General features: G+C 54.1%; 2 protein-coding genes and 1 pseudogene across 2 annotated transcripts; 2 read left to right on the top strand and 1 right to left on the bottom strand.

The window, feature by feature from the left end:
- The first annotated feature begins 436 nt into the window (after positions 1-436).
- Positions 437-6,336, top strand: LOC34622097 (annotated as a pseudogene).
- A 1,185-nt stretch (positions 6,337-7,521) lies between these two features.
- LOC34622098 (SNW/SKI-interacting protein A) lies at positions 7,522-11,704 on the bottom strand. Its single transcript, XM_022735278.1, has 11 exons — positions 11,688-11,704; positions 11,204-11,453; positions 10,451-10,771; positions 10,093-10,240; positions 9,747-9,874; positions 9,298-9,470; positions 8,758-8,884; positions 8,469-8,612; positions 8,175-8,290; positions 7,788-7,866; positions 7,522-7,578 (listed from the first exon to the last, which is right to left on the bottom strand). Exons 1-11 carry the CDS (start codon positions 11,702-11,704, stop codon positions 7,522-7,524), a joined length of 1,560 nt encoding a protein of 519 aa, XP_022588031.1.
- Positions 11,705-14,830: 3,126 nt separating this feature from the next.
- LOC34622100 lies at positions 14,831-19,610 on the top strand. The gene is made up of 4 exons (XM_026335733.1): positions 14,831-15,041; positions 15,168-16,534; positions 16,598-18,977; positions 19,084-19,610. Exons 1-4 carry the CDS (start codon positions 14,831-14,833, stop codon positions 19,608-19,610), a joined length of 4,485 nt encoding a protein of 1,494 aa, XP_026191518.1.
- The last annotated feature ends 1,515 nt before the right edge of the window (positions 19,611-21,125 follow it).

Below are 21,125 nucleotides of genomic sequence, written 5' to 3'. Positions count from 1 at the left end.
AAGGAACTGCCCCCAAGATAGACCCACCCTAACAAACACAACAACCAGGTGCTACAGCCAGAGCCCCCGAGCGGTCGGCTGCTGTTACAGTGCTGTTGAAGTGCCGCCAGTGTGCCTCCTCTGGTGCTGTCTCGCTGTGTGCAACCCTTCCCTCTCATCTTTCGCTCGGGACTAAGAATCCCCTGCTTCTCTGCATATTCCACTGGCCTTCCAACCCAGTGGAATGCCCGGCGCTGGGCGTCTCGTGCTGTGTCGGGTGGCAGGGCCTCTGCAGTTACTGCTGCTGGTAGCAGCTGCGGTAACTGCTACTTCTACTACGGCGTTTCGTATCCCCAGATCCTCCTCTCCTTCATCGAGGCTCAGCTTCCGGTTCCGTTTGGCTGCAGTGGCTGCGGCGCGCTTGCGTAGCAGTCCCCTGCCTCCTCTTCTCAACCAGGCTTTTTCTTATGCGCCAAGGCAGTCACTCCTGGTGCGTTTCCTCTCCTCGTCTTTATGTCCAGGGACCCGCCCCGTTGTACCTGCATCCCGATCAGGATACAGCGGAACTCGCTTTAACAGTGCAGCAGCGCAATCCGTGTCAACAATGCCGGTGGTGCTTTCACCAGGGGATACTATGGGAGGTGATGGCCTCCACTGGGCCCCTAGCGGGGCTACGGGCACTTTGATCTTCATGCACGGCTTAGGGGACACAGCTGAGGGTTGGTACGAGTTGTTACAGTTGCTGGAGTCAGCACAGGTACATGAAAAGACACGCCTCATTCTACCCACAGCGCCCATTCGCCCAGTGACACTTAACATGGGGATGCGCATGACTGCGTGGAGCGATATCAGGGGTCTGTCTGCTGACTCTAGCGAAGACAAGGAGGGGCTTTTGGCCAGCAAAGCGCGACTAGATGCGATCATTGAAAAAGAAGTCAAGAACGGCATTAATCCCTCCCGCATTGTTATCGGCGGTTTTAGCCAGGGAGGCGCGATGGCATATCTTGTAGGCCTCACCTCTCCCCATAAACTGGGAGGCATACTGTCTCTCTCCAGCTGGTGCCCACTAGGCAAAGAGATTCAGGTGTCCGCGCACTACGCACAGGCTGTGCCTCGCATCTTGCACTGCCACGGGGCTGTAGATGATATTGTGCGTCCAGTTTATGGGCAGACAAGCTTGGAGAGCGTAAGGAATAGGTTGATAGATTCTGGGGCAGCTCCAGACCAGTGCCAGGAGAGAATCAAATTTTATCTCTACCAGGGACTGGGCCACGCTGCTAGCGCGCAAGAGTTGAGCGACGTGAAGAAGTTTTTCAGCAGCCTCTTTACGTGAGACGAAGCGGATTCAGGGAGTGGAAGAGTTGCGATGTATGGAGAGATTTTGAGCTTGGGGCACGAATCATACGGGCATTGTGCTGCATCTCGCGTGTATGCCACCAAAGATGAGATGCTAGAAAGACTAAAGTCACTTGCGTTTCGTGATTGTGTTTTATTCTAAAATATCTTGGGCCAGAGGATTGGGAGAGAGACAGAGTGATGCAAGAAGCAGCCACCAGCAACTCCATTTTCTTGCTCAGAAGCATGATATGTATACATAGATTCTGAGATGGAGAAACTGGTAGCGCCGCTTACACAGCGGACTCTGCTGATTGCGCAGGGACCACGTTTCCTGAAGCCAGCAAATGTTTGCTGGTCATTTTACGGGGTAGGCGTTTCTTTATCCATGAAAATTACCTTGTGCAATATGCTCTATGAAGGTACGCTATGAAGAGAGTAAACAACAAATATTGAGAGGAACGAGATATCATATACTAGTATCTTGATGCCAAAGAGATGCTCAGCAGTCACACCAAGACCACGTAGACGAGACTTCCTTTGTTGCTTTCACTGCTAGAGGCGCCAATTCTTTCGAGCACATCGCGCACATTTGGTCCGGTATGCACACGTCCAGGGCACGGGAAGAGTAAAGGGAGTGTTCAAAAAAAGAAACAATAGGGGTCATTGAGCTGAAGATAACGAGAAACGGAGTAGCAGTGGTAGTATGGATGTATGTGGAGGAGACCGCAAAATGGGTTATTACAAAGCAAGGACCGATGAGAAGCCTATCTTCACAGTGTGTAAGACCTCTCAGTTTCAGGTACTTGGGATGCACAATCGTTCGCTGGCCCTGTCGAGGCAGTATAGTTGAGCGACAGCACTCTGTGAAATTTGCTTTTGTCACAAAGCAGGTACTGCTCCACAATTCTACAGGTCCTTTCTCTTCCTACAGTAGCTGGAGGTAAAGATTTCCAAGGATATGCCGTGCAATGTGAGAGAGCGCTGTGGCCAAGAGACGTACACTGACTGCTTAAACTACGCTAGACTCATTGTGCCAGCTGCTTTGACTTGGTGGAGTTGTTGCTCCGTGATGAAAGAAATGCAGGATCTTATAATCACGGCGGCTCCCGAGAATGAATCACACTAAGATCTTTTGTAGAACAAAGATTACCATAGACGTCCAGAAAATCCCCCATTAATGCGTACACGACACGCACCCTATAGATTGGATTGTGCAAGTATGGAGAAAGAAATCGATGCTAATCAAAATTGGTTGGATCCAGTAGACCCGAATCGGAGTAGCTAGTTCTGGGAGGAAAGTGCAGTCCTTACTTTATTCGTAGAGGGTAATGCTCTTTTAGAAGGCAATTGATGGCAGCTCAAGGGAAATCATCTTCATCTTCACAGATGCTCGTATAAGAGCTCGGTTTGTCTGGGGGCCTCACCGCTGCTGAACCAAAGGACTGGTGTCGGCATGACTAATAGGATTCCAACGTCGTTCAATTTGGGGTTTCCACTTCTTATTTGACCGCCGTACTAATGGGCTATCCGAAGGAGGAATTGCGGAGAGGGAAAGAGGCACAGGATGATACGCCTACGTTGAATGTATGCCTTGATTAAGAGAATCCCTTGCATGTGCATGATCTTGTGTGGTCGACATGGAAATGCCCTGCTCATCTTTGGCTTGCTACAGCTGTGATAACAGCAGCAACCAAGTAGGACAGCATCCTCCTCTTTTTAACGATGCCACTTTCATCCTCAGTAGATGATCGTACGCACGGCGAATTCTGGGAAGGGATCTTCGCTTCTCTGGGCCTCTATATTACCTTCTTCGAAATTCCCACAGCAGGCGCTGGGGCGAACAACCTTCCTTCTCCCAGAATAATATTCACCTGCCCAACTGATGAAGAAGCCCATGAAGCGCCAGTAAGGCTGCTGAGAGTTTGCGGCTGCCTGCGTCAAGAATGCGTGCTGGCGACTTTTGGAGCATGACTAGACGCACTCCGTGTATACAACGCGACCGACAGGTAGCTCTATTTCTTTCAGGACTATCTGCATGCAAGCCCAATACAGTAGAAGTGCAGGCGGTTGGGGGGAAAGGGCCAATGCGGACAGGGAGGACGCGGCTCAGCTCGAGGGGTGGCATACCACGAAGTGCTTTAGGGGGGCAAAGGGTAGGGTACAAGGCACAAGAGAAGAGGCCGGGGGAGGTATTACAGGGCGTGCGGGGCCCTTTAATATCGGCAGCTCTTTAACTATTATGCAAAAGGAACAAAAAATGCTTGCGCTGGACGAGAATAGCCAAGAGGCGGGAGGCAAAGACGCAGTGGCGACAGCCGCCGCGGCGGCTGAGCGGCTTGCTGCTCAAGCGCGTCGTCTGTTTGCCCTTTTCTGCGTCCGCGCAAATATTGTAAGGCTGATCACCCCAGGCAAGGCGCAGATGGCCATTCTACGTGCATCGGCTGATGAACTTGGGGTGCTTTTTAAACCCCAAAATTCAGGTGGCTGCCTTTGAAAGGGAAGGGAGGGGCCTACTGACGGCAGAGGCGCTGAAGCAAGGTGAGCTGCTGATGCGCCTGCCTGCAGTTTGCCCTCCTCAATGTCTACATGTCCCTTCTGCACCCTACGTTTCCGGCATTAGCGCAGCTACTGCTAGAGCTCCCTATGGAGTGCCTTCAGCACCAGAAACACCAGCAGGGGGAGCTCGAGGAAGTACAGCCGCTTGTTGATTGCGATGTCCTTCTTTGCGTGTTTCTCTTGTTCCTTCCTCTTGTTCCTTCATGGGTGTGGAGGAGACGGCAGGGCCCTCCTATGCTTTTTGCCGCCTGCAGACGCTGCTGATACAGCTGCCACAGCAGCTGCTCTCCACGCCTCACCAGCTGCTGCTACTCTGCTGCTGCGGCAGCCGAGAACGAGCTGTTGCTGCTGAGCGATCCTGATCGCACGGCTCAGTTCTTGAGAGATGCACCACTAACAGACGGTGTGAAACAGGCCCTCACCAAGCGCATCATGATGGCACAGCAGCGGCTTCTGCTGTTACAGGAAGCCTTCCCTCCGCCCGAAGGCCTGCAGCAGTCTGGCGTCCTTGCAGCTTGCAGAGCGGGAGCAGTGGCAGTAATGACGAAAGCAACAACGTTCGTGCCTTAGAGGACAGTGCCATTGGCAGCTGATACTTCGCCAAAGGACGCAGTAGCTGCAGCAGCAGATGCGCGTGTGTCCTCAGGTTTTCCCGTCACTGGCCTGCAGGAGCACGAGCTATTGCGGAGATTTGTGGGTCACCCAAATTATAGAAACTTTCTTTGGGCGCACCTTGTCTTGGATTCGCGCGACTTTTTGCTCGTCACATGCCCACAGCCGCCTCTCAGGGAGGTACGTCATCATCGGCTTGACACTAAGCAACTTCGGAGAGGAGCAGAGGACACCACATTAGTCGCAGAAGGGGGAGAGCGAGATTCACAGGAGGCCCTCTCTGTGCCACTCCTTGCAGATGTGAACGAAGTGGTCGCAAGCAAAGAGGCCCATGCGGTAGTCTTGCCCATGGGAGCTCTTCAGCATACAAAGAAAAATGTGAACGAAACGAAAGGGCGGTTCTACGTGCGCATTCCACAACGGTGTGCCTCGTTGGCGCCCCCTGGGGAGCTTCTGAACCACCATTTCAATGGTCAGGTGCTGTCGCCTGTCTTTGAGGAAGATGGCCTCTGGCTCAGCCTCCGCGTAGCCTGCGACCTACCCGCAGGCGCTCAAGTGTACTCTCACTATGGGCCTCTACAACCCTGGCAGTTCCTCTCCTACTTCTGATTCTGGCCCTCTTGCTTTCACCATTTGGAGCCGCCGCAGCAGAAAGAGCTGTACGGGGCGACGCGGGCAGCAGCCGAAAAAAAACGAATGGCAGCTCTTGAGGGAGAGTTAAGGTACGTCCAGATGCGAAAATGAACCGTCCCTCGTCTACCTCCTCAAGCATTTGGCTATAGCAGACACGCTGCACCGTTCATCTATTATTAGTACTAAGTAATGAGTGACCCGCCACACCTGTGAGGACTTCTTGTAGGAGCTGCACGGGCTGGAATCAAGGCCAGCGTGTCTTGAATTAAGGGCCTTTTGCTCGCATGTGTGCAGGCAACCAGATGTATTTCCTGACGCTGGAAGTTGAAGTTTCCCCCGAAAATTTTGAGTTCGACCTTAAGAATGGGCTGAGAGAATTGCATGCGCTGCCTTACAGCGGCGTCTTCTGCACTAGGTCGGAGTGAATCGCCTTAAAGTTTCTGGCCTCTCTTTTTGTGGGCTCGCACTCTGCTCTCGACAGCTTCATGTTCCCTGGTGTCCACGGAGATGCGACTGTAGCGGCTGCCTCTGTGGCAGCTGCAGCAGCTACAGCCGAGGCCAGTGAGAAGCTGTGGCGTTCAGCCTACGTCTTTGCAGCTTTGCGCAATGACCCGGCGGCAGCGCAAAAGATCCAGGAAATCACTTCTGGACTGTTAGAATCGGTATTCGACGCAGCTCGAGGACGTAAGCCTCAAAGCCATAGCTCTTATTCTGCGGTGTACGTTGTAGGATTTCAGGTCAAGGGCTGCAGGATGCACTAGTACAAGGAAAGCTACAGATGCCCTAGCCCTGCTTTTGAGAACATATCCGAAGTGCGCATACGTCGTTCTAAGACTGAGGTGTTGAGTTCTGTTCTCTTTCTCCTTGTGACTGCAGGTATCAGTCAGCTCGAAGCTTGGGGGCAGATGCTGATGCAGCACTAGCATGGTATCGCATCTGGGACGACAAGCTTCAAGTTTTCCTTCAAAACGAGCTTGCTCTCGTCGCCTCACAGATGCAAGCGCTTAGCAGAACATTGCCGGAACGTACAAAAGCCTGAAACAGTCAGCCTCTGCAACCAACCGTACGCTAACAAAGGAGGTTTTAGTTTTCCACGACCTTTTCGTATTGGGCTTGAGGACAAGACCCAATGAAGGTTGTAAAAGCTCTAGAGACAGCGCTTCTGTGCTCACCAAGGGCCATGTTGTTATTCGCGCGTCACTTAATGCTGGTGAGTGATACCGTTCATAAGTGCAGGGCGAGCCCGTGAATAGCCTTAGCGATGCCTCTCGCAAATCTGCCGGAACATCAGAAACGGCACTAGGGTTTGGTACCTGGTATCTCCCACAAGCAGCGTATGCAAGTGGGGCGTGCGCCTGTTGACACACAAGCTGGCTAACGGTGTGCCGTGAAGTCCTGCTAGTTTTACAATAAGTACGCAAAATGCTGCAAGTTCCACTAGCGATTGCACTAGAAAACCGATTTTGGGCGTCAATGTTCTTGCCTTTTCCCCGGCAAGCCTAGGAGAGAAATAGAAGGAAAACGAATGCGAGCAAGGAAGTGCGATACTTTCTAGACAGGTCGGTGCAAGTGTGTACACGAATTCTTATGAAAGCACCCGTGTGCTAGCTGCTTCTGTCTTGGTTGTCGAGCATGTTCATGCGATCCTGAAGTTGATGCAACTACTAATAAATATTGAGATTCGCATGACTGGTGGAGCTTCACACAGTGCGTCAGCGCTGGTGGGTATATGTCTCATGGGCTTAAATCCTGTTCTTCGCATTTGGAATTCATTTTTCTTGCGTTTTCTGGATTGCTGAGGGAAACACTGCAACATGTAAGGCGGCCCTTGCCTCTTATGGGTTGGTTGGTATCTATGAATGCCACTACATGCGGCGTTTAACTAGAGTATTCTGAGTACTTCACAATGTACACGGATGCCCTGTTTTTTGCACTAGTTTTTTCTGGACGTGATGATTCGATCAAACTGAAGATGTTATGATACGTGAGCCGGATTTCTGCTTACTTCATGTGACGAGAAAATCAAAACGCCACACCTAAAATTTAAGAGGTCTGTTTTGAAACAGCTGCCGTTTGTGCCGCCTCTGGGACTAGTACTGAAGTCGCTAGATACCACAGCGAACTACTGCCCTACAGCTTCGACTAATATTCGCATCTTTAACAAATATCACCAAGTAAAGGGATTAACAAGGTTCTGCAGCAAACTATCCTGTATGATAACAGGTGAACACATCGAACCTGCCAGCTGACTCGACGCCTCCGCACGTGCCACCCATTCGCCCGCCTCCCACTTTTCCTCATAATACTTAACTTAATCAGCTAAAAAAACACAACAGTTGCCTGAGTGCATCAGACGCTTTTGCTGCAAAGAATACCCAATGATACATTTGCTGAGGTATGATTCTACTTCTTGCGAGCTTCAGAAAGGAGGTTGTCCAACCCGAACGGATCCGACACATCCTGTGAAAACAAAGATCAAAACCACACCCATGGAATTCTGCCACTTTCCGCCTTTTGGTAATGCGTATAATGATGTACAGCCGCATTAGGACAAGGCGCATCATCCAAGCTCGCACGTTTCTTAACATTAGGTGCTAGTGGTATGCTAAGAACCAATATATTGAGGAATAGGAGCACAGATGAGTGCATTTGTATGGAGGAGCATTCACCTTCTCAAATTCTACTGGACCTGTCCGAGTGTACCGCGTCTTGTCCGCTCCAGCAAATGCCGCCAGCTCAGAGCCCTCCCTGATTCCACAAAACCACAATAGGAACAACCTCAATACTAAGCTCCCCCGCTCACCAACTGCCTCGTTATTAGGAATCCAGAAGTCCAGAGTAATTTCCTATTTACTCACTACAACCCTCAACCAACACATCCCTCAGCCGTATGGACGAAGCACGTACAAGCAACAGCAGAGGCTATTGCCAGGCTTAGCATAGGCAACCTGCATGATGGTCTGCAGATGCAGCTGACAAACCCCACAGCTGTTTAGGAACCTTCCCACAGCTTTATTCGCTCATTATTCTGTTGCCTTCATGAGTTGTATTCTCACCCAACGGAAGACGCAAACCGCTCGCGGCTGAACTGATAAATGCCAGCGCCTCCGCGCTGTGCAAAGAGCGGACGATCATACAGCGCATACGTGTCGTCCTCTCCACCCTTGTAGCCCTAAGGAGGGACAAACAAAATTCAGCAATGAGCCCAAAACTGATAGCAGGCCGAACAAGAGCAGCGTCAGCACCAAGTGAACGGCTGATTCGAGGCGAGTTCTGCCTCAAATTTGAATACATACAGCTATACCGAAGGGATACATACACGGGCAAAGGCTAAAAAGCAAGACACGCACAGAGTCTGTTCCCCCAGCCTGGTTGAAAAGGCGGCTGTCAAACATCGCATCCGTTCGCTGCTTCTTTGCATCCACCGGCAATCCCAAGGCCACAAGCTCGCTGATATCGCGCTGTGAATCATCTCGGCGCTTTCCTTTGCTCTTCTGAACATATAAAACAGATAAAATTACAACACTTTGAGAACTTAGTACGCAGCAGGCCCCCGCCAGGCCCCCCAAAAGACATGGACATCCGAGGAAAAAGGGTTAGCCGGATCAACACAAAGGGAGCAGTGCTGCTTAACAGTACCTCCAAACGGACAGCCCGCTCGATGTCTTTCTCTCTTTCCCTTGCCACCTGTTCTCTCTGCTGCCTCTCTGCCTCTTCCTCTGCGTCGCCGCCTGCTGGTCGTCGTGACTGCTGCAGCAGCTGGGCTCTGCACCACCAGCATCAAAACAACCACCCGTACATAGGCATGCATAGATACACACCAAAAGTAATTACTCATACATATCCATACATAGATATACACAAGTACATAAATATACACACATGCGTATGCACACATAGATATAAAATGTATACGTGTACATGCATCCATCCATACACATGCACACACGCGACAGCCGTGAACGACTGTTGCCGCTGACTACCGCTGCTGGCCTCCGCCCCCCCGTGCAAACGGGACCCAATGGAATCGCACAATTGTTCTTAAATAGCCACATCTCCACACACGCATGCAGCTACAAGCAAACACTGATGGGCAGATCTCTAATCACAAGAGGAGCCTGTGTAGACTCCTAGGAAGCATGGCCCAAGCATGGAAAAAAATTGAGGGCGCTGCCGCACCGTTCCGCTCTGGCTTGTGCAGCAAGCTGCCTGAGTTGTTGCTCCCTGAGCTCTTCCTCTCTGATTTTCTTCTGCTTCTTCACCTCGTTCCTCAGCCGAATTTCTTCCCTGGCTTGACGCTCTGCAATGTACAGAGCCTCAGATAGAGACGCAAACTTGTCGTTTACAGACACCTGCAACAGACACAGAAGGGCAGCGGACACAGCAGCACTTGGAGAATTCGTGTGCGTCCGGGGGGGCCTACAGGAGGCGCTTTGCCATCGGTTTCTGCACAGCACCTGTAAACAGGTGGCGACAAAAAAGGTGAAATGACAGAAAAGCGGCAAGGATCACACACAGCCTGCCGCATAACAGAGAAACAAAGGGCTTGCGCCGCGGGGAGCACAATCTTTTGAACAGACAACGACCGCGCGACTCCGCTGCCCTTCACTCCGGGCCCTTGCTCTTACATCCTGCAGATTGCGCCCATCAGCAGCGACACGCTTGTCGAGGGGAATTGTATATCCTTTCTGATTTTTCCAGTTGCTGACACACGGCGGGATCTTCCAGTCCTGCTGGTCCTGCAGCGTGAGCTTCCCTGGAAAAAACAGCCGCACGCCAAGCGCACAACACAGCCCAGGAGAGCCGTAGAGAACAAGATAGAGACCGTCACCTCCTCGTCTCCGTGTGAATTGCAGCAGCAATACCAGCAATGCGGGGGGCCGGGGGTAAGGCGATCCTAATCGAACAAGCCAGTGCGCAGGAGAGGCCAGCATCAGCGAGCGCTATAATCGGGATCAGGAGGCGTTTGTTTACGTGTGGGGGAATGAAGCACTGGGGGAGGAGGAGAGAAACGGGCAGCCGGCACGCGCTTATGCTTGAAGCGGGGGGGGTCTAGAGGGTCCACCGCAACATCTTCTAGACGAAGCAGCCGTTGGGCGCAGCCACTGTTGTGGCCTTCAACCTGCAGATACGGCGAAAACAGGCGCAAGAAACCCGTGCATTGCGACCGCATACTGCTTCAAAGGTAGACGCGCGGGGGAGACGCCGCACAAGGCGTGAAAGACGCGCAGCGGCACCAACGTCTATACACGGAAATGTCAGAATCCTCTAAAAGGGCCGGCAGGCGTATTTTAATCACGCCAAGGCCTCGCTGCATCACGTGCCTCCCTACCAGCTTTGCCGGCGTATAGCGAACAAACTCAGCCTCCCTGTTTTGCGGCTGCGCGCGTCCAGCGTTGCTCTTTTTCTCCAGTTCTTTCTCTATGGCCAGCTTGGTTCGCATGAGCTCTTTCTCTTCTTCTTCCTTGGTAGGGAGCTCCCTGGCTTTTGCCGCTTCTGCCGCGGCTTCGGGGCCTTGCGACTGCAAGCCGTGAGCACTCTCCGGCCGCGTGTAGACAACAGCCTTCTGGGAGCCGTGGCGTACAGCCATGTCGTAAGCGAGGCGGCCGTCGGCTCCTACTTGCAGCGAAAGGGTGGTGCTTGACGGAGCGCTCTGCGTCGCAGCACCGCATGCAGGTGCAGCACGCGAGTGCAAACAAAGCCGCCACAAGCGCCGCCGCGAGGGGACGGCAAGGAGCGTGCGGCGTATTTTTCGAAAAGTAGACAGAGGAGAGACACGAGAAGGGCCTCCTCAAGCGCAACGAACGCCTTGCGCGAATGCACGAGACAGCCCCAAAAGAAAGCCAGAGGCACGCGGGGACGCCATCGCTGCTGCAGCCAAAGGCCTTCTAGCGAAGCCACAGCAAAGCACAGAGTAAAAGACGCCGTGAGGCCTCTAGCGCGGTACAAAGCCACAGCTGCCGGTAGTGGTGCTCCATACCCTACGCCTGCGTTTTTTTGCCGCAGTGCCTCCGTGCACTGCGGCAAAACGCGAGAGGGGAGGACGCATGACAGCCGAGCCACTTCGCATGAAACCAAAACTTACGCCTGCGTTCTTGCCCATTCCCAGGGGGAACTGAGCCACGAAGATCTCTGGGAAGGCCCCGCCGTCGCCGAAATCTTCTTCGCATCTCGGCACAAAGCCATCCCTACGAAGGTACGGAGGAACTGTTCTTGTGCTCGGGTGCTGTGTCTTCGGCTTGGCCACTTCCGCCGCGGAAGCTCCGGGGAGGCTGTAAGCAGCCAGCCTCGAATCGGCGACTGCCAATCCGGATATGCGCGGCGCCGGAAGCTTGCTGAGCAAATGCAGAGCACAAATGCAGAGTCACTCACACACACGTCCTGCCTACGAGACCTGAGAGCCGTCGATGCACAGAAGGACTCTCGGCTCAACGGAGAGGCGTGCCAGCGCAGGACGTGTGCATGCGCCACCGGACGGTAGGCTGCTGGGTGGCCTTTATCGGGCGAGGGACGGGTGCGACGGTGCGATCTGCGAGGCGGCGAGGCGCGAAACACCGACACAAACATACGTGAGAAAGTCTGTCATCCTGAAATGCAGTAACTATGACCGGCATCTAGGAGCAACCCGCTTGCCGCTGCCGCCGTCGTTGCCGCACAGCATCCAGCCAGTAAAGTCGTCTGGCGGAACCTGAACTGCGCCTTGGCCTCGGGAGGGGAAAGGCAAAGCAAAACAGCACAAAAAAGGCTTCTGGGGGGTCCTCCTCTTAGGCCTCCGTCAAATCTTTCAAAGCGCCGCCAATGTAGCCATACGCAAAAGGACCTCTCTTCTCGCAATTCACCAGGTCCACAAGTGTCTGCTGATATGTGCAGCTGCGTCTACAGATATATATAGGAATGGGAAGGGGAGCCAACTGAAACAACAAACCCACAGAGCAGCTTCCTGTAGGTCCTAAAAGCAAAGCCCCTGAATCTGTCGTGCATGCACTTGAGAGGAGGGGACCGCGAAAGTTCGCTGGGAATTTGCCGGGATCAGACGGCGATGGAAAAGCAAAGAAGAAATCAGACAACGATGGAAGGAAAGGGAAATAATAAAGAAACATACGTCTAAGCGCAGCTTAAAGAGGCGAGATACTCCTCATGCGCATGTGCCAACGCAAACATGGGCTGCAGCGAAGAAGTAAGGAACACGGTCATGGTCTGTCCACTGAATTCAGCTGTTCTTGCATTTAAAACAGTTGAAAGTGGGTATTTGGTCCCTTCGTGGTTTCTTCCGCTTTAAGTAAAACTATTAACGACGCTGAGCACACCCAACGTGGAGGCACTTGGACCGTAGAGTGTGGTGTGTTTGTGGCAGCCTCAACCTCTTAATCGCAGGTACTATTGAAGCTTATGCTTTTGAAAGTTCACACGTAAATCCGTAGGAAAAATACTTGCAACGGCGGCATACGTCGACCCCTTCCTGTCCATGGGTGCTCGGCTTCGTTGAGGTCCTGGTGTGCTTCATGGAGAAGCACGAACAGTTTTCGCTGGTTGCGCTGCCCATTACTGTAGAGTCAGAAGGCAGAAGCTAGGCCTTAGCAGTCTCAGAGCTTAAGCCTCTTTCTGGTAACTTGGCTTTCAGGGACAGAGGGGTTCCCACACCGGAAACACTAGACTAACTCTAACGATCAAGTTTCCGCCAGAAAGCTGCGCGATGCACGTATCTATTTAGCCCCAAAGGCGGCTTCCGGTTCTTCAGAGGAGCTTGGGGTATTCAGATTACCTTTTACTCTCTTGTAGCCCTCCAACTAAGGTAGTTTCAGTGGGGAGACACTTGCCGCCTGACTTAATATGAAGTCACCAAACAGGTATGGAGTGTTTATCAGAGAACTCCTTCCCTTATCAGTGCCCTTCATGGTTTCCCACACAATGGAAGTGGGGCAATTAGGTCTCGCGTAGCTGCCCCCTCAGGGCATTCCAAGCATTCACAGTTCAGTGCACGTAGCATCTAGCGCACGCTCAAAGAGCGCTACATCTTGTTGTATCAAGCGAACAGTAAGCTGCACGAAATAAGATTTCCGAGCAGCAAACAAACTACTGCACAGGTGTCTACAAATGCTTAGTTCAGTGAGACCAATGTAGTACTCTGCTGTAGCCACACACTTATGTGACCCTCTCCGCGGATGATCACTGGGAGGCTCGACCTTTCACGGTCTCCGAAGCAAGACCTCAAAGAAGGGTAAAGGCCACACCAAACTTCAGTAATAACAAAATTTCCTACTAAAAAAATCGTCTCCCTAAAGTCCTTCTGCCTTAGATTTCTTGGAAGGGCCCAAGCCATGCCTTGGTCTTTTTGCTACACCAGTTTTGTTCACCATGGATGGAGAAGAATTGAGCATCTACTGATTGCTTATCTTGTCGACTTTACAGTAGATTGGGCCCCATACGACAAGAGTCAATGTTGTTGGCTGGTGTGCTACAGAAACTGTGTGTAAACACTCGGCATAGCGAAGCAAGCTATACTTGAACACATTTTACTGGATTAGATGTATCTGGCGAAGAACTGGTAAAAGTTTACTAATTGGCTTGCGTGTTCGTAAATCTTTCCTACATCTACTGTTAGCTCGATGCAGCAAAACACAAGGTTGTTTGAGTATGCGTTAGATGCCATTGGCAGCTAGCTGCGAATTCTCAGAGTGCTTAGAGGGTGCAGCTACGCATAACCTAGCTTTCCCTCTTCCCTCCTGTAGGGAACTCTGGGGGACGCGGGCAGGGGAAGGAGCGAGTTTTTTGATGTACGCTCACTAATTTTCTTGTGAGTTTCTGTTAGGTGTGGAGTCAGGAAGTGATTGTTTTCCTACGGAGACTTGCGATGGAGCGGTGCAGTGTGCAAGACAGAGTATGGCAGGGAAAGCGTCTTCCTGCTGTTGCCCCCACCACACAGCACGGTAGGCAGCACCTTGGCTTCAAGCGCAATTTAGTCGCTCATAGGGGGCAAAATTGCGCTTGAAGCAGGGAATACTGCCAACATTGAAAGCCCTTCCTCACGGAATACCCCGTCCGTCTGGATCGGAGGGAACTTGCTGCCCCTTTAGCCCTATTTCTAGCACTTTGTTCCTTCCTCTTTGCCGCAGAATTATACGTGCACATTGGTAAGAGGAGAGTTTCAGCACAGGGTTGCTCAGTTTGAGACTCCTCTGGAAGCGCCTCTAACAGAGGGGCCTTCTGACAGCAAAGTCCGCATGTGCCTCCCATTTGCCTTAAGAATGACGCTCCTGGGCAGCTTGATTTTGCTGCCTATTCTCAAAGTACTAGGAGCGCCTGCAGCTATTCCAGCAGGGAGGCCGCTAGAGCGGAGGCCCCTCGGGGCCCCACAGTGCAGCCGACCACCGTCGTGGAAGGACAACCCCACCAGAATGAACCCGCAGCCACACAACGCACTTGTTCTCCTTCCCTCTGCTTTTCATCGGTACAGAAAAAGAAGTGGAAACACCTTCCTCCGAATTTCTGGCCCTTTCTCTCGTGTCCTTCGTTTTTGTGGTGTATGGCGCACGCTCCGCCTGACGGGGTGCCCAGTCGCAGTCTTTGAACCTTCCGCCTGAAGTCTGCGTCGCTACTTCCTTCGAGTCTGCGCACACGTTGGAGCACACCCCTACCGTGAGAGCCCCCTCCCACAGTCGAGACGCAGCAGCAAAAGCCGGCATGCTATAGGACAGCCGATTCTCTAAGCGGCATGCAGGGGGCCCCTGTGGGCGGAGCCGAGCCCCTGGGGCCCCCAGGGGCCTCCGGGGCCTCACGAAACCCTGCAGGCGGGTGTCTTAAGGAGGTCGTTGCTCTGGTGGCTGCGATTGTACGCCGCAGCTTTTCTCCCGAATCTCTTCAACAGGCAACCGACCGCTTGCGGCTCCTTAACCCCAGCGCAAGCTCCGCTCAGCGACGGGAGGGTTCTGCACACCTACTGAGGGCCCCAGTACCTCGCCACATGTGTTGTCTTGTGTGGAGTGCTGCCTCCACGGAAGCGCCAGCAGGAGCAGGCGCAGCGGGAGCAGGCGCAGCGGGAGCAGGCGCAGCGGCAGCATCCCTAGAACAACTCGAGGCAGCTCCAGCCTGCACAGCATTCAATGCCGCTATTCGGCAGCACCTCTTTGCCGCCTTCTCACTTGTACCTCCCGCTGCTTCCTCTGCTAGTCAGGATAGTGCTGCAGGCCCTCCCGCGGGAGACAAGCCTGGCCCCCCTGTGACTCTGCGAGCTGCACACTGGAGCAACAGCGGCTGCGGCTGCTTCAACTCAAAGGTCACGGTAGATGCCACACTTCTGCAGCGACGTCTAACACGCGAACTGCTTGAGCTGATGCTGCAGCTCCTTGACTTCCCAGCGCTGCTGCCGTGGCTCTTCGAGGCCTTCTGTGTCGTTGGAATTTCTCTGCACATCTTGCTAGTGCTGCACGCATCTGCTACTGCAAAGGCAGACGCAAACGAAGGAGCGCCTGCACGAACCCCAGCAGCTGTTCAGCCGCCATCTGCGGCTGCGCTGCGGTGGCCTTTAGGAGTTGAGGTCGTGTTAGGGCCTCACCGTCGAGACTGCATCAATGCTTCCAGCAACACCAAGAGCAACAACAACGGCACGGGAGCCGCTGTACTCTGGACGTTTGAGGGGTCTGCCTCTGCACAGCTGCCGCCAGTGCCTCGAAGTACTCTGGAAGCTGCAGCTGGTTTCGTCTGCACCTCTGCAGCGATTTTCTCAAATGCTGCTGTCGCAGCAGCAGCAATCGCCGAAGACGCGCCAAAAACAGCGGCAACACCCGCTGCTGTTGCAGAAGACTGGGCCTCCCTGCTTCTGCAGGCTTCTCTGCAATCGTGGCTCAGCAGTCTGCCGCTGATGTCACTTCTTGCTGCTAGTGCTGCCGATGCGGAAGCCTACGCTGCGATGAAAGCATATGTTTCTGCATCGGCAGGCGGCTCACCGGCCGCGTCCCCTGCTGCCGTTGCACTCTCTAGCTTGAGACAGCTTGCGGAGGCTTGTGGCATCGGTCGATGCTCCCTCTCAGGATTTGTCAGCCCCCCTAAAGGGCACTGGCAGCAGCAGCAGCAGCAGCTTCAGCGCCAGATTCAAGGGCCTAGCGCATTACCTTTGCTCTTTGCTGCAGCAACCGCACCGGCCGTTCCCCAAAACTGCTGCACACTGCAGCTGCGGCGCTTGCAGCGGGTGGCATCGCAAGGACTTGCTGCAGCTGGAAGCATGTGCATCGCAGCCCTCGCTGCAGCTGCAAATACACATCCCCGCAGATTTCTCCAGCAGCCGCACCAAGGGGAACAGGCACCTGTGTGGCTTGTGGCTACTGCAGCGGCGGAGGCGCAAAGCCTCGAGATCTCGTGCAGAGAGCAGAGCGGAAGCACGTCCTTGTACACTGCTGACGCTGCAGCTGCGTCTGCCACGGTTGCGACTGTTTCTGGCATGCACCCGCGGCCACATGAGCTGCAACAAGGGCTGCCACAAGAGCTGCAGCGACGGCTGCAGGAGTGTCCACTTAGCTCTTGTTGGGAGGCTGGAGTATCTTCTAGCGCTAATCTCCGGAGCGCCTTGTGCAGCTTGCTGTTGCAGGAATGCTCAGTGGCAGCAACGATGCTGGAATTTGAAGGGCGCCACCAAACCCACCAAAAACCCCACGCCTCCCAGCAGCAGCACCAGCAGCAGCAGAAAATATGTCTGTTGCTCGATGCGTGCATGCGAGCGCGCCTTTCTGCTCAGCTGATGCTGCGTCTCCTCAAGGGCAGTTCCCTGCGTTGCCATGCATTCTTTGACATTGGAGGGAGTAACCCTGTGGCCCTGCAGCAGCACCGACAGCAGCAGCCTTGCCAAACAATGTTTCCGTGGCATCTCCTGTCCAAAATCGCCGCAAGTTGGATGGCGCTGACGAGGATCATGGAAAGCTGTGAGGGGGCGCACCCTGCGAAATGTTCACTAGGTGGCGCCTTCCCCAGTGAACGCCGTCCTCATTTATCCCCTGGCCTGTTGTCTTCCGTCTCTTGGGAGGCTTCCTGCTGTTTGTTGAAGCACCCCCATGTTGCGCCTTCATGTGCGGATACACTCCGAGTCCTCGAGGCCTTCTTAGCAGCAGCCGTCCGAGCAGCGCCTTTTGAAGAGCTGAGGCAGCTACGCAAGACTTTTCTTGAGGGAACGCTTCCGGATGCTGCTCCGCCGCCTTCTGCTGTCGCTCTCCCCGCCGCTGCAGAACACACGGAGGAAAAAATCCACAGGGCGGGGGGGTTGTCCATATTTTTAAATCTGATTATTACTGCAGCAGAAGGGGCAGCGGAGCGCGATGGTGCTGCATCAGGCTCCCATCCCTTGACTTCGCGCCAGACGCACGAGCAGCAGGCGCAGTGGGTGCTGCAGGTTCGGCAAGAGCAACTTCTTTTGCAGCAAATGGCTCTTCGAATGATTGAGGAGACAGCCTTGGACTTCCCTTTGGCCTTCCACGCCCAATGCTGTGCGACACCTGACGCACCGCGTCTTCATCAGCAGCACCAACAGCAAACACCGGCGAAGGCTGACATTGGCATCACTGTCCTGTGGTTTGCCGCTGCAGCACTTGCAGGGAGCAGCCGAAACAGCATCTCCTCCCTACGCAGCAGTGAGGCACTGGCAGCCAGCGTTGCGGAAAATGAGAGGCAGCTGATTCAACGGTTGGTGCTGTGGAGCTACAGCAACCACCCGGCGCTCGCTTCCTTAGCCAGACGCTGCTGGATATGTCTCGCGTCCTTTGCAGCGGAGGCCTTCCCCCTTTCGCCGCAGCAGAGGCAGCAGCAGCAGCAGCAGCCACAACTGCGTGCTGCAGCAGCGCGGCTATGCGCAATGCTCTTTGCTGTTGCTACACACAGCAGGCCCTCAGGATTTGATTCATCAGCAGCGAATAATGCGGATGACGGACTGCTGCAACTGTGCATAGGAGAAACACTGCAGCTTGTCCCCTCCGAGCAGCAAGTACGACTCTTTCGTTGCTTTGCAGTTGCGGCGCATGAAGCTGTCGTTGCTGCGGCCCGTCAACGGGAGGAGCAGCAGCAACACCAGCAGACTGCACGCCGCTTTGCAGAGCAGCTACTGCAGCTGCCTCTCGCATATGGCGCTGAGGTGCTCAGTAGGCTCGGCTACGGGGAGCAGCAGCTCCCCAGCAGCAGCAGGAGCAAGAGCAGTCGTAGACACCATAAATCGCCTGTTTCGCTGCCGCTGTGGCTCAGCATGCTTGCACCCATGTCGGCTGCTGTGTTGCACTTTCCTCTTGGAAACGGGGGACCAAGCGCGACACCAGGGGCAGCACAGACGCTCGAGGCGCACTGCCGTTCTGTCCTGGAGGCGCTCTTGGATGTAACCCAGAGGACTACAGCAGCAGATGCCACTTTGCAGGAGCCTCCCCCAGTTTTGCAGCAGGATGCAGCAGCTAGGGCTGCTGCTGCTGAGCTGCTGCAGAAGCACCAGGAGCAGCAACGACCAGTAATGGCGAGGCATGTGGACTTAGAAAGAGCGGCAGTGGAGGCCGTGTGCGATACAGTCGCAACGTATGCACAACTTGCAGCACCGGCAGCAGAGACTGTGCTGCTGCCTTTTGTCGAAGAGCTCTCCCAATTCGTTGAGCATTATCTGTGCAGCCCCGAGATGGCTGCTGCAGCTCCCCGATTGTTCGCCTGCGCCATTGCGCTTTCTTGCTGCTGCTGTGGCTTCCCCCTCTACCAGCCAAATCAGTCCCAAGAGCAGCAAGTGGCGCACGAGCACAAACAGAAGGCAACGGCAGCTGCTGCGAGGCTGCAGCACGTTGTCCAAGCGGCTCTGCCCCCGATGCTGCTGCTTCACCCAATGCAAACTGCTGAAGCCCTTCTCAAATGTGAGGTTCTCTGGTTCAGCTGCCGCTTCTGCAGTTGTTGCTGAGATTTCCGGCAGCGGCATGCGTCGCTCGTGCTGTTTTGGCGTGTGGACGTGTATATCCGCAGGCCTGGAGAGGGGATGGGCTCCACATCTCGTTCAGGGCATTCGTGCAGCGCTGCAGCAAGGGAAGGCAGATTGCGAGATGTTGCAGCTCCTGCATTCTCTCGCTCAGATATCAGAGCAGCAATGTGCATCCCACAATGGGATATATGCATTGCAGCAGCAACTGCAAGTGGAGCTGAGCACCCAAGAGCAGGAGCACGTGGCATATATACTCAGACGCTCGCGCCTGCTGGACGGTGGCAGCACGCGAGTTCCTTGCGCCTTCCTCCAGCCCCTTTCCGCTAGTGCAGCAGTTGTGGCTGGTCCATTGGGAGCAACTGACGCACATGGCGCTGCCTCTATCACTCCTTCGAGTACCCCTGGTCTGGATCATGCCGTAGCCTCTGTTGTGTCGCAGAGGCTGCTACAGCTGCTGCCTCTCATGCCTTCTGCCTCTGCAGCGCAGGAGATCACAGGTAAGGACGCATGGGCCGCACAAAAGACGATGAGAGTTTCTCAGGAGGCAGCAGGGCGTGAGCGCTTCCACTAGGGTTGTTGCCGCAACCGTGGCGGACTGGATATTTCTGGGGTCCTTGTGCTGCAGACTGCCTTGGAATGCTCAGTGGGAGCTGACCCCAGGACTAGGAATGTGAACGGAGGTGGGGGGCAGCGGCAGCATGGCCTAGAGGGAACGAAAAATATGGCGCACCAGAGAGCTTCAAAAGCTACAATTGCAGGAGCGGTTGTACAATCCTATCGGCAAGCTGGTCTCGAGCAGCATTCAGGCGGACTGTCCTTCCTTCGCGGGCCACAAATGCAAATATCCTTCGGTTGAGACCGCAGAATAAGAATGAAGAGAATGGGTGAACCTTAGGTTTTTTGACGCAGCGTGTGTCTAGATGCAGCCACGATCGCGAGCTGATAGGGGTATAGTGGCGGCACACGGCACAATATATAGCAGCTCTGGTCCTGGGCCGTTTGCACCATATGTACGTATAAACGGCCCAGGAGCACGCTATGAAGTCTGGGCGGCACACGAGGAGCGAGGGCTGAGCAGGTAGGGGCAAACAGAGGGGGACACTAGGAGGTCTGTATCGAGAATATGGGAAGAGAGGCGCGCATATATGTATATACACAGAAATGAACACGCGAAGGAACACATATGATGGGTCGAAAAAGATGCAGAAGGGAAGGAGTACTGCTCCACTGGACCCCTTGCACAAGCCTCAGGCGCCTAACGCTGCTCCAGAGACGCAGATAAAGTGACGAGGGAAGTTGGGAGAGCTGCACAAAGTGCCAGCAACATGACAACAGAGAGGCAGTTAGTAGAGAAGGAGAGCTATCTAGGTCCGACGAAAACGGCAGCACGAAAGGAACGCGGAAGCTAAGTGGCCCCGCGTGGGCAGGAGAGTTGCACGCGTACGCATGCAAATACAACGGGGTAGGCCGGGATAACTAGAGGTGCCGCACGTGGCATTCTTGGAGACCCGTAGGCAGAGCAGGGGTGGGAGAAAGCAGAACAGACAGTGTAACAGTCGCCACAATGAGAAAACACAGGTGAAAAAAGGTCGAAAGGCAGAAGCACGACGTTTATGGAAGCTGGACTATGGGCGAGTGCACTGCGCAAGCGTTCTGTGTACTCTTGTACTACGTCAGGCTTGTAGGCGAAGGCCCAAACCGGTAAACACACGGAATAGAACTCCTTTTCTCCACACATAGACACACACAGACAATGCATCCGAGTGTGGGAAGGCGACAAAAGGATGCAAAGCTGGTTCAAGTGAGTTTTTGTTTCTCTCGTGCCGATTCGCGGTGCAATATCTTTGCTGTCCAGGACAAGCAGACGCAAGCACCAAGCGCTGTTAGATCATGCCACACAGTGCCACACAAACCGGCTGCCTTGATATGTGAGCGAAAGGGCATGAGTCTCCCTCGGGGACACAAGCACGCAGTAAGGAGCCCCCCTCTCTGAAGAGGGTGGACACAGTACCAGACGCGTACAAGTGGCTTCGACAGAGCACATACTCAGCCCCTTGGACTTCACAGAGTCAGGTGTATATCTTCA

This window comes from Cyclospora cayetanensis, unplaced genomic scaffold (genome assembly GCF_002999335.1).
Source record: "Cyclospora cayetanensis isolate NF1_C8 unplaced genomic scaffold, CcayRef3 CcayRef3_contig_79, whole genome shotgun sequence".
NCBI lineage: Eukaryota > Apicomplexa > Conoidasida > Eucoccidiorida > Eimeriidae > Cyclospora > Cyclospora cayetanensis.
Note: the sequence above shows the minus strand (reverse complement) of the source record. Positions and strands in the feature narration are given on the sequence as shown.

What these genes read in the sequence shown, in the direction of transcription:
- LOC34622098 (XM_022735278.1), bottom strand. An exon ending in AGTGCTTCATTCCCCCACAC is followed by an intron (nt 9,875 to 10,092) that starts GTAAACAAACGC and finishes TGTTTTTTCCAG; the next exon opens with GGAAGCTCACGCTGCAGGAC. An exon ending in AGGCTGGGGGAACAGACTCT is followed by an intron (nt 8,291 to 8,468) that starts GTGCGTGTCTTG and finishes GTCCCTCCTTAG; the next exon opens with GGCTACAAGGGTGGAGAGGA.
- LOC34622100 (XM_026335733.1), top strand. Translation starts at nt 14,831, where the DNA reads ATGCAGGGGGCCCCTGTGGGCGGAGCCGAGCCCCTGGGGCCCCCAGGG. An exon ending in CTCCGCTCAGCGACGGGAGG is followed by an intron (nt 15,042 to 15,167) that starts GTTCTGCACACC and finishes GAGCAGGCGCAG; the next exon opens with CGGCAGCATCCCTAGAACAA. An exon ending in TGCTGAAGCCCTTCTCAAAT is followed by an intron (nt 18,978 to 19,083) that starts GTGAGGTTCTCT and finishes GTATATCCGCAG; the next exon opens with GCCTGGAGAGGGGATGGGCT.